Here is a 14603-nt window from a genome sequence, read left to right as displayed (position 1 = left end):
ATAGGATTTATACAAGTACTAACTAAATCACTTAAGGATTTGTAGCATTCTAATAGTTTCTAAAGTCGTTTAAAAAGCAGAGATCATTGTTTTTGTAACGTGTGCAATACTCTGAAACTGTTTATATGCCATATACACGGAGCTGATATCTGATCTACAAGTCACCAGTTTCTGAGAGTATGGTGGCCTTAACCTTCAAATCTTCTTATCATACCTGCTCCCCAGACATGTAATGGGTTAAAGAATCAAGCCATGAATTAGCATTAATAAGTTTCTGCCTGTGCTAAATAAATAGGCTTATAGACATGGCTCTGATTTCCATAGTAAGTGGTACTGCAGATTTAGAACTCAGGGACCTGCAAGGCCAGTTCCTGCCAGCATTTTCCCTATGGCTCCCCTGCATACCTCTGAGGAAATGTTAGGGAAATAGCTCTAGAAGGGTACCAACAAATAGGGTGTGTTTCTCAGTATGGAGTCCTTGTCTTTGCCGTGGGAATTAATGGTACTTACTGTCTTCATAGGCAGGCTCACAGGCCTCTTGACACGATAGGCGGCCTCCTTAATGTCTCGTTACTCTACCATGTTTGGCTCTGTGGAGTCTTCCTCTTGATGACTTGGTACATCTCATGGATACTCTTCAAAATCTATGCCACAGAGGTCAGTATTTGTTTTTTGTTAATGTTGTGTTTCAGAGTATAGGAAGTTGTGCTTCCAGCAGATGACTGCTCAGAGCCGTGTTCCTTAGCTGGTTTCAGTTTCGTCGTTGACTCTCTGTTTCTAAGGAACAGAGTTGGTGCTCACAGAGTAACTGGGCTTAAACAGGATACTATTTGCTATGCTCTACTTAAAGCCTGGCTTTCTTCCTGGTTATTTTGAGTACAAGTTGGGACTAGATTTTAAATTAATTTTACGTGCTATTGAAATAGATATTATCAAAGTTTAAGTATGCAGTTATACAATATTTGCTTTTTGAAAAACATCGTGAAATTTATTAAGAAATTCTGAAAATTGAATTAATCTGGACTAGTCTCACAAAAATACTTTTAAAAGATTTATTTTATGTGTATAGGTATTTTGCTATGTGTACCACATGCATGCCTGTTGCTATGGATACCATGAAACTGGAATTACAGATAGTTGTGGGTTGCCATGTGGGGGCTGAGAATTGAACCTGGTTCTCCAGAGGAGCAGCCATTGCTTCCAACCGCTGAGCCATTCCTCCAGCTTCACAAAAATTTTTGTTTTAAATTAATTTATTTTTATTTCGTGTGTATTAGAGTTTTGTCTGTGTGAGGATATCAGATCACCTAGAACTGGTGTTGCAGACAGTTGTGAGCTGCCTTATGGGTGCTGTGAATTGAACCTGGGTCCTCTGTAAGAGCATCCAGTTCTCTTAACTATTGAGCCATCTCTAGCTCCACAAAAATCTTTTTAAGTGAAGGATTGCCATTTTTTAAAAAAATCATCTGTGTATCTGTCACAGAAAAGAAGTGTTCTATTTGATCTTAACATCTCTGGTCATTTTCAGTGACTTCACAGAGTTTTTGTTCCTGGAATTTATTTCTGTTAATAGATGTCAGTTTGATAAAATCGGGACAGTGATATTTTAGAAAATATATTTTTTATCTTTATTTTGTTTTATTTGTTTTGATTTTTTGAGACAGTGTTTCTCTGTAGCTTTAGAGCCGTCCTAGAACTCACTCCCTAGAACAGGTTGGCCTTGAACTCACAGAGATCTGCCTGCCTCTGCCTCCCGGATGCTGGGATTAAAGGCGTGTGCCACTACTGCCCAGTGAAAATATATTTTTTATTTAAAACTTTTTGTACATATGAGTGTGTTTTGCATGCATGTATACCTGCGTCCCATATGAGTGCCTGGGGTCTGTGGAGGCCAGAAGAGGGCATTTGGTCCCCTGGGACTGGTGTTAAGGACACTTACATCCATGCAGTATGCCTGCTGAGAATCAAACCAAGATCCTCTGAAGAGCAGCCAGTGCTTTAACTGTGACCCATCTCTCAGCTCCTACAGTAACATTTCTTAAACAGTGCCTTTGTTTGCAAGGAACACTGAAGATGTTGATTTGACTGTATTTGTCTCTGTAATCTCAGTCAGTGCTCGCTGATTATGACAAGGTCATGAAAAGAATTCCTTTCATATTCTTTGTATCTGATTATATCCAACAGGCTTATGTGTTCCCTGTTCAGCCTCCATTTGCAGAGGAATCAGATGACTGCCTCCCGAAAGTCCTGAACAGCAGTCCTCCTCTCATCATAAAGGTACCAGAAGTGTGCAGCTTCAGTTCCCTTTGCCTTACCTAGAGAGTTTGAGGCAATAGTTAGCACAGCTAAGCCTTTAGATAGACTTTTTGAGCACCTTGAACGGGTTCTCAACCTGTGGTTGAATGACAGGGATCACCTAAGACTGTTGGAAAGCATAGATTTTTTTAATGTTAGGATTCATAATAGCAAGGTTACCGTTATGAAGTAGCAACAAAAATAATTTTGTGGTTGGGTCATCATAACATGAGGAACTGTATTCAAGTGTCTCAGCATTAGGAAGGTTGGGAACCACTGGTCTAGAATATTCTAGTGTTGGTATTGTAAACATTACCTACTTGCTAATGGCATTTTTTAAAAAAATTTATTTCAAGTGATTAAATACAAGAGTAAAGTGCCCTGTGTATGCACCAGCTATGTGCATATGTTTCCCAGGACGGCTTTGAACTCCTGGATTTATCCTGTACTCCTGTCTCGGCTTCCTGAGTAATGGAGACCACCAGCCTGCTCCACCACACTCAGCTAAGCTAGCTAACTTTTTATAAAACATGTACAATTCTCTCAAGCATAATATGCAGTGGTAGCCAGCTAAATACCTAATCTTCACAAACCATTCCTGGCCATAACACAAAAACACTGGTGAGTCTTTACATTGCAGGACCAAGACACACTTATTCATGCGATGTTTGTTGTCTCCAAGATAGTGTGCTTAGTTGTATATTGACATTTGAATTACTGATAATTCTGAAACAAATCATTATCATAAAAGTTAAAGAAATTTACAAATCAAACTAAATGAGAAAAATTTAACAGTATATATCTTATCCTGCTAAAAGATCATTGGGCCTTATTTATTGTATTATTTTGGTTGTTTTTGAGACAGGATCATGCTATGTAGGCCAGGTTAGACTTGACTTTTCAATTGTCTTGCCTAAGCAACCTTCTAAGTACTAAGACCCAGGCACGTATCAACATGCCCAGCTAGTTTACTAATTTACAAATATTTTTAAAAATATGGTTGAAACCCATTGTTTTTGTCATTGCCTAGAGAAGCTATAGACAAATAGGAAGATGATTCTTTGAGGCACTAATTGTTCGTAAGTGTTAGCTACTCATTTGGCTACTCACTAAATCTTTATTAGTAGGCAAGTGTCAGGCACTGCTGGTTGCATTGGGTAGAGCGATGACTAAGACATAGCATAACCTAATGGAAAAGGCAGACACACAGCACTGCTAATTTAATACTGGCAAATGCCACTTACTCCCCGTGGTTCCAATCCTAGGCTGCTTCTCAGAAGGAACAATGCTTTGGAATACTTTAGTAAAGAAGCTTGCCAGGGAGAAGGTAGATTTTCAGTAAAAAGCAATAGCTATGTGTTTTATGTGTTAGGCTCTGCCTTTGTGTTTGGCAGTGAGCAAGATAATGTCCCTGTGGGTCTCATAGTGGGGTGAGTAGGTGCAGAAGAAGCAACAGGTGGAAGGGCCACAGCTGAGAGCTGTGAGTATGTTCCAGAAGTGCTGTGGAAACTGCTCTTGTACACTAAAGATTTGTCAATCATATTGGGTTAATAAAATACTGATTGGTTAATAGCCAGGCAGAAAGTATAGGTGGAGCAACCAGACTAAGAGAATTCTGGGACGAGGAAAAATAGAGTCAGTCACCAGCCAGACACAAGAAGAAGCAAGATGAGATGCCACTCTGATAAAAGCTACCGAGACAGTTGGCTAAACATAGACAAGAATTATGGGCTAATTAAGTTGTAAGAGCTAGTTAATAATAAGCCTGAGTTAATAGGCCAGTTTATAATCATTTAAGCCCCCCTATGTTTCTTTGGGACTGAATGGCTGCACAATCAGGCAGGATAGAAACTCAGTTTATACAGAAGGAAACGATATCAGAGTTTTCCGTTACAGAGTATAAAATTATAGAGCTCTGTAGTTCTTGTATGTAGCTGGAGCTTACAGTATATAGGGAAGTAGAGGCAAGAGAGTTCCAGGGATCCAGAAAAGAAGGTTCTGGTTCTGTAATATTTATTTTTTTAAAAAGTCCATCTGATTTCTCCTTGGTTATGTAATGAGTCTAGTTCTTACGTATGATTTTGTTAAAGTTTCAACATCTTTCTTTCTTTTTTTCCTTTTAGTATTTGGCCTTACAAGACCTAATGTTACTTTCTCAATATTCTCCTTCTCGAAGGCAAGAAGTTTTTAGCCTCAGTCAACCAGGTATTGCTGAGAGTAGTAGACTTAAATGGGTGCACAGGTGTGTGTGTGTGTGTGTAGTGTGTGTGTGTGTAGTGTGAATTCTAATTGGTCTTAATAATAAAACCTGGAGTTAAATATTAGGGTATGTAAGTTGAAAGATCAGAGCAGCAGAGCAGTTCTTACTCCCTACCGAATCCTAAGGCCAAATGGACGATCTTATCTAGGAATCCTCAGACTGAGTCTACTGAGCTCCTATCTTCTCCCACCTTATATTCCTCTCTCCACCCAGCCATATCCTTCCTCATACTAGGATTAAAGGTGTGAGCCATCCTCACCTGGCTTTGTTTCTCTTTTAGTCTGGATCAATCTCATGTAGCCCAGACTGGCCTTGAACTCATAGAGATCTGTCTGTTTCTGCCTCCTGAGTGCTTGGATTCAAAGGTGTGTGCCACCACTGCCTGGCCTCTGACTAACTAGTGGCTTAGCTCCGCACTCTGATCTTCAAGCAAGTTTTATTTGTTAAACCACAAACAAAATATCACTGCGCGTAGTAGACTTAAATGGGTGCACAGGTGTGTGTGTGTGTGTGAGTGTTAGTGTATTGTGTGTGTGAGTGTGAGTGAGAGAGCACTAAGAATGCTCCAAACTTTTGGAAGAGAAATGTAGTTCATCCACACCACACATCCTGAGTCCTTAGAAGAAGAGTGAGCGAAATCTTACATGAATTATATGCTATAGGTAGAATCATGTCACCAGGAAAAATGTTTATTTATTTGTGGATATTCATTTCTTTCAGCTTTTTAAATACCTGAACCTGAGGAAATTATGTATTAAGTGTCTTAGCAGAAAAGTGAGCTAAGAATCTCAGCTGTTTTAATGCTGTTGAGGACCTTAAGAACCAGATGGCTTCCTTCCTAGATGGGAGTAAGAACTGGAGTAAGATTTTTGTTATTTGGTTCCATGGACAGAGCTCCCTGCTCCTGCTAGGTTACTCTGCTTCCCTTAGAAGAAAAGGTAGACAGACTGGCTCTCATAGTGGCAAGTGACTCTCTTCTGTACTTGCCAGGCAACTCAAGACTGACTCTGCTAGAGCTCTTGCTGTGTTCTTGGCAGGGAAGTAGTAGTCCAGCCCCAATGGGAAAGAGCCTGGGTAACCTTCATCTAGAGCTGCTGTTGTGGAGAGCAGGCGGCTGCTGTGCTTTTCCTTCACACTTGGGTTCGTCTTCCGTATGTTATTTTTCCGGAGATCCAAGTGACTGACAAAATAGCATGTGTTCTGCCGAGAACTGTTCTGGGGCATGTGATCAAAATCTAATTAGAATATTACACAGCTCCCAGCTGTCCTGAGTTACCAGTGCAGTCTACTGATGACAATGTCATGTGTGCCTGCTGCTTAGGTGATGGCCCCCTTACAGGATACGAAAGGAGCATAAGAGTAATCCACGTGACAAGGGAAGGAATGACATGAGATGGGAGAAGTTTACATTGCTTTTGCTGTTCTTAACACGTAATGGACCATGCTTGGTCTTTATGTGATAGCTGGAGTAGACAAAGGTCTTGGAAAATCAAAGACAGATAGATGAGAAGATATTTTTATTTTTTAAATAATGAGAATTGTTAGTTCATGTTAAATAGCATTATAGCACATCTGTAAACTCTATAAGTACACAGAATTGAGTTGTAGAGTCTGGGTCTGCTTGTTCTTGGTGTATGATTTTTTTGGCCTCTTTTTTAATATAATAAAGTTTAAAATCAATTTTAAAAATTAAAAAAAGATCATTATCAAATAGCCAAGTCACTCCTAGAGATATAATAGCAAATGCTGGTTCTTTCTCCCTTTTCTTTTTAATATTTGAAACATTGGTCCCTTTCTAGTCCTGGCTGTCCTGAAACTAGCTCTGTAGACCAAGCTGATGTTAAACTCAAGAGATCCGCCTGCTACACCTGGTGCAAATACTGGCTCTTATACGTGGTCTCTCTCTTATCAATGGTACATGTTCCAAGGCTCCCAGTGGTACCTAAAACCATGGATGGTACTGAGCCCTCTGTACCATGTGCTTCCCAATGTATATATACTTGTATACCTATGATAAAATGTATAAATTATGCACTTTAAGGTATGAACACCAATAAGAAAAGAGAATAATTATACTAATATACTATGGTAAAATTGGTACTGTTGCTACTCCTATACCATGGGGCCGTTATTAAATAAAGTAGGGGTATTTGAACACAGCATTTTGATACTATGACACTCAGTCAGATCATCTGGATGATTACTTATTGACTGCCTAGCAGGTGGTGTATGCAGCATAAATGTGTGATGTGGGAGGGTCTTCTGTTTTGTGTTGATTTCATTGGTTAATAAGAAACTGCCTTGGCCATTTGATAGGCCAGCCCTTAGGTGGGTGGAGTAGACAGAACAGAATGCTGGGAGGAAGAGGGAAGTGAGGCAATTGCCATGCCTCTCATCTCTGAGTCAGGCAGAGATGCCATGGAGCCAGCCGCCAGGTCAGACATGCCTGGTCAGGTAAGCCAGGTCAGGTAAGCCACCACCTCATGGTGCTACACAGATTACTAAATATGGGTTAAAGCAAGATGTGAGAATTAGCCAATAAAAGGCTGAAACTAATGGTGGGAGCTGCGGGCCTCTTCCTGCCTCCCGGCCCCCGGCTAGCTTTACCCAAAATAATTACACGGAAACTGTATTCTTTTAAACACTGCCTGGCCCATTATCTCTAGCCTCTTACTGGCTAACTCTCATATCTTGACTAACCCGTGTAGGCTGACCGGGAAAGATTCAGCATGTCTGACCTGGCGGCTGGCTCCATGGCATCTCTGCCTGACTCAGAGATGAGAGGCATGGCAATTGCCTCACTCCCCTCTTCCTCCCAGCATTCTGTTCTGTCTACTCTACCCACCTAAGGGCTGGCCTATCAAATGGCCAAGGCAGTTTCTTTATTAACCAATGAAATCAACACAAAACAGAAGACCCTCCCACATCATTTCCCCTTTTTCTGGTAGCAGGTGTGAGCTGGGTTAATGTCCCAGGCAGTTAGTTATCATTAATGGCACTAGATTAAATAATGTTATTCAGAATACCTGATTTAAAAACCTAAAAATTATTTTTGAGCTTTTCTATTTTTGGGTTGTGGTTGACTGGGGAAACACATAGTGCATCTGTGGATGAGGAGGAACGCCTATGAATGAAAACGAAAGGAAGCAGCAAACAGACAGCCAGTGGAGCGACCACTGGAGTATTTTGCATCCTAGCTTTCATTGCCTTAGTTCGTTTTTCACAGACTTAGCAGTTTTCAGCATTTCTAGTGAAGTAACTCTGGTCTTTGAAAAAAACATGGCCTAGTACTTGACTTAGTTTTGGCAGCCAATTTGGGAGCTTTTAAGAGTAAAATCCAAATTCTTGTTTGCAGACTTCTGAGCAAATCAATTGAACCAAGCAGTTGTTAAGCTGCTGTGTATAGATGTCGTGACTACCAATAATAGCTTAACTGAGGAAAGTGGGTCCGAGCTTTGAGAAGTGAGTACAGTGTGTTTTACATTTTAAAAGCTGTTGTTTGGCCCTAGGTGGACATCCTCATAACTGGACTGCCATTTCGAGGGAGTGTTTGAGTCTATTAAATGATATGACTCAGAAGCTGGTTCTCTACCAAGAGGCTGCTGCTACAAATGGGAGGATGTCTTCATCATACTCAGTGGAGCCCAAGAAACTGACTTCCCCAGGTGACTCCTAGTTCTAAACAGGAGGAGAAAAACGTATCTATTTCCTAGGAAATTGCAGTAGTTAATTCCTGGTTATTTGCATGCATGGGGTTTATATGTTTAGCTGAGATTGATCCAACATGACAGCAAATCCCAGATGTCATACGGGACTAAAAGAGATAGACCTTTGATATTGTAGATTGAAAAGCAGCAAGTCATTGAGCATTAAAAAAGATACAGTTTTTCATTTTCCAGTTAATAAAATGCTTTGAATTATGTGGCTACAGGCTAGTGAGGTGATTCAGCAGGTAGAGGTGCTTGCTCCACAAGCCTGATAACCTGGCTTTGACCCTGGAGCCCATGGTGAAAGGAAAGAACTAACTCTCAAAAGTTGTTGCTTGACCTCTCCACATGTGGTTCTTAAACACACACACACACAATAATAATGCATAAAACAAACAAGTCTAAAAATCGTGCAGTGGTTCCTGGATTACAAAAATAAAATCTGGACATTGGGACTTAAATCCAAACAGAAGCCGTCCACTGTGCTTTGGTTTAATGCTTTAAAGGGGGCAGGGTATGTAATTGAGACCCTCTGCTGGCCTGCCTGGACTGTGTTGCCTCGTCTGCATTGCATCTGTTCTTTTACAGAAGAAACCACTTTTCAGACACCAAAATCTAGCCAGATGCCTTCAGTGCCACCATTAGTTAAAACATCACTGTTTTCTCCAAAATTATCCACGCCCGATGCTTCAAATCCTTTTGGAAACCCATTTGGCTCCAGTGTAGTGAACCGAATGGCTGGAATCTTTGATGTGAACACCTGCTATGGGTCTCCCCAAGGTCCTCAGCTGATAAGAAGAGGGCCGCGGTTGTGGACTCACGCTTCTGGTTCTGGTGAGAGCTGTTTATTTTCTAAAATGTGAAGTCTCAGTTGCAGGGTCATCAGCCTAAGTTCTCATCTTAACTTTTCTTTTCAATAGATCAGCAAATGTCTGACTTTTCTAATCCTTCTCCTTGTACCTCTGTCACTGCTGAGCGTAAGACAGTGAGACAGCCCAGTGTGGTTTACTCATGGATTCAGAACAAACGTGAACAGGTAGGATGATAGATTTATAGGTTTCATAGTTGCATCACTGTAAGATTAAGGATCTCACAGCAGTAATAGCTTTTTGTTTGTTTGTTTCATGCTTCAAGTGTCAGATTGACTCGTGAAAGCACCAGTGTTTGAGTGTTTTAAGTTATAATGCATTTCACATGACTTAATTCTTTAAGAGATAGTTGGGTTTTAGGGTCCGGGTTAAACAGCAATTAAAGTCCTTCCCATATGTTTATATCTTAGTAAAGGAAATAGATGAGTAAGAAAATATATTACTCTATATTTCTTTTAATGTAGAATGCCACTAATTGGGTTAATGTAAGGGCCGTTTTGGGATCTATTAAGGGCAAACATTGCTTCATTCTGTGACATGCTGTTAACACTAAGCTGCATCCTGATAGAGCAGGACCAAGATAGGAAAAGTATACTTGAAAAGAATTTTGATGTCTTAAGTATTATATAGAAAAAAGTAGAGCAGGTAAGACAGTACTTACAGGAGGGGGTACTGTTTTATGTGGTCTGGTTAGAGAAGTCTCATTGAAAAGTGACACTATGAGAGCAGAAGGGAGGATCAGAAGACTCACAGACCCAAGGGAGGGAGTGTGCTTGGCTTGTGTGAGGAGCAGCGGGAACTAGTGTGCCTCGAGCAGGGTGAGGGACAGTGGTCAGTACGCAGGTGAACTCAGAGAGGTGGCAGGCTCCAGAGTAGAGCTTGATGGTGCTGAAACTGGCCTTTTCCCTCAGTGAGATGGAAAACCGCCATACTGTTTTGTTCATAGGATGTTATAATGTCACTTTCATTGTGAAGGAGCTATTACATAGTGGGTTGAGGTGAGATTATCCTTGTCTGGACTTTGACTGCCAAGCAGGCATGGAAGCTGAGAGCCAGTGCAAAAGCCGCTGCAGTCATCTAGTGGGAATGGTGGTGTGTGTTCATGGGGTTATAATGGCAGCTGTAAGGTATGATCAAGGTCTGGATACATGCTTTAATAGAACCTGCCCATAATGTGCTTTTGGTATGCAGGAGAAAGTGTCAGTATTCACTCCAAGGCTTTTGGCCGAGGCACTAGACTTGCATAGTAGCAGATGACTGGGGCAGTTTACCACTGCAGGAAGAGATAACAGAGATGAAGTGGAGACCTTAGGGGTTTGGTTTTGGATGTGGCAACTTTGAGATATCTGTTTAGAAAAGCAAGTGGAAATTAAATGTGTATCTGGAACATAGAAGATTCTGGGGTGATAATGTGCTTTTGGAAGTCATCAGGGTACAGACAGCATTCAGAGCTATTGAGTGTGGTCACTAAGGAAAGAGCTCTAAGCTGGACGCTTGACTGATAAAGGGTCAAAGAGATGAGGGAATAGCAAAAGACTCTTAAGGAGCAGCAACTGAGGTGAGAAAAGCACATTTCTCAGAGCAGCCTCAGCATGGGGTAGGAGTGACAGGCTAACGGGGGAGCAAGGGAGTGGGTCACCAGGTCCACTGTTGGGAACAGAACCCAGTGAGCTACATCCCAGCCCATTTATTTATTTATTTGTTTGTTTGTTTGTTTGTTTGTTTGTTTATTTTTTTTTTCATTTTCGAGACAGGGTTTCTTCGTAGCTTTTTGGTTCCTGTCCTGAAACTAGCTCTTGTAGACCAGGCTGGCCTCGAACTCACAGAGATCCGCCTGCCTTTGCCTCCTGAAAGCTGGGATTAAAGGTGTGCGCCACCACCGCCCGGCCATTTTTATTTTATTTGGGACAAGTTCTCCTAAGTTGCCCAAGTTGGCCTCAAATATTCTCTGTAGCTCAGTCAGGCAGTCTTTGAACCTCAGTTTCTAAGGCTATAGGTCTGAACCATCTTGCTGAGCTCTTAGGTAGAGAAGGGTGGGCCCAGAGGGATTAGGGGAGAATACCTCCTAAGAAGCCAGTCTTTCAAGGACTTTTGCCTTAAATGGAGAGAAAATGTCCAGTAACTGGAAGGAGTTGAAGGGTCAAGGACTTGAAAGAATCTACTTTTTTAAATGGGAGACATAGAAACATGTTTGCTGATGAGATGATGAGACACAGTACAGTCCTGCTAGTTAGTACAGTAACTGGACAAGTTCTGCCTCCCACGTCCCTGTGGCTTAGTGTGGCCTTGGGTGAGAGTATAACAAGGCATAGATTGACTTTCAACTCGGTGATTTAGAGTCTGATATAAGAGAAAACTTTTTCTAAGTGTCACCTTTAGAAAAATGTCTTGGAGGGGGTGTTAAAAAGATAGCAGTTGTATTGAACTAAGAAAAGAAATAGGTTTTAAAAAGTACTACCCAAACATCTTAGATTTCCTTCTATTACGGCAAGGCTGTAATTGGGTATTCAGTGCATGTACATGGAAACACAGTTGAGGTTAGGTGGCCCTCATGTTTATCAAATCCATAGCACAGAGTTATTACTTACATAGGTCATTGTAAATATTGCTCACTGCTACATTTCCATTTAGAAAACTCTTCTGCAGGAAGAACTTAGAAATGTATATGATGCTTGAGTAGACTTGAAAGAATAACCATTTAATTCTTTTTTTTCCAACTCAGATTAAGAATTTCTTGTCAAAACGGGTGCTGATAATGTATTTTTTTAGCAAGGTAAGAATAGAAAATGACAGAGTTGAATGGGTTGAGGAAATGAAGTGGGAGGTAGCAGGGAGGATCTGCCTTGTAGTATTTTATAGACACAGTCTCAGCAAGCCGTGCTGAGAACACTGCCCTGTATTTGGACAGCCCTCTCCCTAGGCACACATGTCACACCACGATTCCTGGGGCTTGACTCGATAGTTGTTCCCCTGAAACTTTGTGGCTGCTGGCAGCATTGAGCCTTCCGTGCTTACTGGTGAGCAATTGAGCTTTCTGGTGCCTCATGACTCATTTTCCCGTTCACATCTTTGTGTATCTGTTCGATTCTAGTTCTGTAAGAGCTGTTGTGAAACGCTGTGGGCGGTGCCGTATAGTGAAGATGCCGACAATTGAGAGTCGTTGTAATGAGCCCAGGCTCCACTGGGAACTTTCATAAAGCCAGCGTGCTTGTTTTTACTTTGGGTTTTGAGATGGTCTCAATAAGTTGTGGTTGGTCTTGAACCACATGTAGGCTTTTGACCTTCCTGCCTTTGCCTCCCTAGTAGCTAGGATTAGAGCTCTTGCAGCACAGCCCTGCTAGCATTATTTAGCTAGGCCGGTTGTTGTTCCATGCTGCCTATGCAGAGCATAGTAAAGGAAGTCTCATAGGTTTTCTTTGTATTGGGTTGAGAGGAATAGACAGTCTATCTAAGAGAAGTAACCCATAGTTCCAAGGTTCTTTTGTTTTTTAAGAGCTTTAGCAGCTCTTCTTGAGTGATCACTGTGCTGATCGTCTGGGGTGGACCGGATCGATCATAGGTAGGAGACACTGAGGCTTGGGGTTACACAGTAAGTTTGGATGCTCTGTTGTACTTAAAATTTATATAAGAAATTATTTCAGTTTTTAAATTTTGGGAGCAGCTGTGAGTCTTACTGTTACAGATCATACAACTGGTAAAATGGCAGTTTTTGCACAGGGAACTTTACTTAAATATTTTTGTTTTATTTGTAGCACCCAGAGGCCTCCATTCAGGCTGTTTTTTCAGATGCCCAAATGCATATATGGGCTTTAGAAGGTAAGAAGCATCTTTGAACTATAATCTATAACTGACTTTAATCAGTTAATTTTGAAGTATGGTTCATGAGTGATTACTTCTGGGATTTGACTCTCAATCCTTGAATTTTCAGATACATATTTATCTTTTTATATGGATAGTTTCCTTCCTCCCTGGCTTGCCAGAACCCAAAGCTTCATACCTGCTAGGCCAGTGCTCCCACCGGGCCGCAACTACAAGCCTGGATGGGGTTTGATTTGGGTAGAATTTTTCCTGTATGTAAATAACGATGTCTTTCTATACTTAAAGTGCAACCAGTAGATAGTGTTTACCTTATGGTCGCTTACATTGAAATATGAAAACTTAGCTGTTAAAGAACTAGTTCGCCTTATAGACACTACCTTCTCAGTGCTTCAAGGAGCCAGGCAGAGCTGTCTAGATCACTCCATGGGAAGTGTCCTAAGGGCTGTCAGGCCTCGATTTTTTTGTATGTTTTGTTCTTTGATGCTAAGGCAGTTGAATACTTTTCAGGGCTTGTTCATCTTTTTTCCAGTTTTGTTTTGTTTGGTTTTGGTTTTTGAGATAGGGTTTCTCTGTGTAACAGTCCTGGCTGTCCTGGAACTCACTCTGTAGACCAGGCAGGCCTTGAACTCACAGAGATCTGCCTGCCTCTGCCTCCCAAGTGCTAGGATTAAAGGTGTGCGCTACTACTGCCTGACCTGTCCAGTTTTGTGTTACAGCTCTTGTTTGTAGTTCTCTTTATATCTAGACTATCAGCGTCTTCTCAAATAGACATAGTCAGGTGGGTTTGTCTAATTTTGCTTCTGTTTTCTCCTCCCCTTGAGGTCTGTCTCACTTAGTAGCAGCATCGTTTACAGAAGATAGATTTGGAGTTGTTCAGACTACACTTCCAGCTATCCTTAATACTTTGTTGACCCTGCAGGAGGTAAGTGATATGTCTCCGTATTGGGTGTGGGTGCAGGCTCTCCTCCAGTGCCCTGTGTTTCTGTTTGTTTCTCCAGTCCAGTAACAAAGTGTCTTAGAAAGTAAGATCCTGGTTCTGTTTTCACCCTTAGGAAATTACAATCTAAAAGAGAGAACAAGAAGAACAACTTCATTTGCTTAAAACTTAAAAAGAAACTGGAAACTTTTAAAGAAGCCTACTCTGTGGTAGGCTGCTGGAATCTGGTAGATAGGCTATTTTGTACAAGTTGGGTTCTGTCTTGGTTTTTGAGACAAGATCTCATATATCTCAGGTTAGCCTTAATTAAACTCACTATATGCCAAGGATGACATTGAACTTCTGATCCTCTGCCTTTACCTCCCAAATGCTGGAGTACTAAGTGTAAGCCGTCATACTCCACTCCACACTCAGTTTTATGTGGTGCTGGGAATCAAACCCAGAGCTTCATATATGATCAGCCAGCATTTTACCAGTGGAGGTACATTCCCCAGGCCAAGAGCTGCTGAAAGTGGCATGTGACTTCGTCATCCAATCAGATAAGTTCGCTGTTGACCACTGGCTCAACAGCTAAGGCCACTGGGTGTCCATCTCAAGGTGTGGTAGTTGGTTTTCACCACAGGCCTTTTTAGTCCTGTACTTAGAGGAAGGCAGAAACAACAAAACCATATTTTCTGATTTCCAGCAGGCTTCCTCCCTTCTTCCCTCCTTCCCAT

At 41.4% G+C, this 14603-nt stretch overlaps 1 protein-coding gene across 5 annotated transcripts in view; it reads left to right on the top strand.

Annotated features, from left to right (window-relative positions):
- The window catches only part of Ndc1 (NDC1 transmembrane nucleoporin), a 64359-nt gene that overhangs the window by 13057 nt on the left and 36699 nt on the right, over positions 1–14603 (top strand). For 4 of the 5 annotated variants that reach the window (XM_050136223.1, XM_050136222.1, XM_050136218.1 and 1 more), the window contains 9 exons: positions 522–657; positions 2185–2277; positions 4419–4500; positions 8065–8220; positions 8851–9096; positions 9183–9298; positions 11854–11904; positions 12884–12947; positions 13772–13872. In XM_050136223.1, the coding sequence (XP_049992180.1) occupies positions 522–657; positions 2185–2277; positions 4419–4500; positions 8065–8220; positions 8851–9096; positions 9183–9298; positions 11854–11904; positions 12884–12947; positions 13772–13872 (1045 nt within the window). The remainder of the gene's footprint in view (positions 1–521; positions 658–2184; positions 2278–4418; positions 4501–8064; positions 8221–8850; positions 9097–9182; positions 9299–11853; positions 11905–12883; positions 12948–13771; positions 13873–14603) is intronic. The other variant, XM_050136219.1, reaches the window with a different exon arrangement.

Source organism: Alexandromys fortis, unplaced genomic scaffold (assembly GCF_014885135.2).
Source record: "Alexandromys fortis isolate MF-2015 unplaced genomic scaffold, M_Fortis_MF-2015_v1.1 scaffold_13, whole genome shotgun sequence".
Taxonomy (NCBI): Eukaryota; Metazoa; Chordata; class Mammalia; order Rodentia; family Cricetidae; genus Alexandromys; species Alexandromys fortis.
Note: the sequence above shows the minus strand (reverse complement) of the source record. Positions and strands in the feature narration are given on the sequence as shown.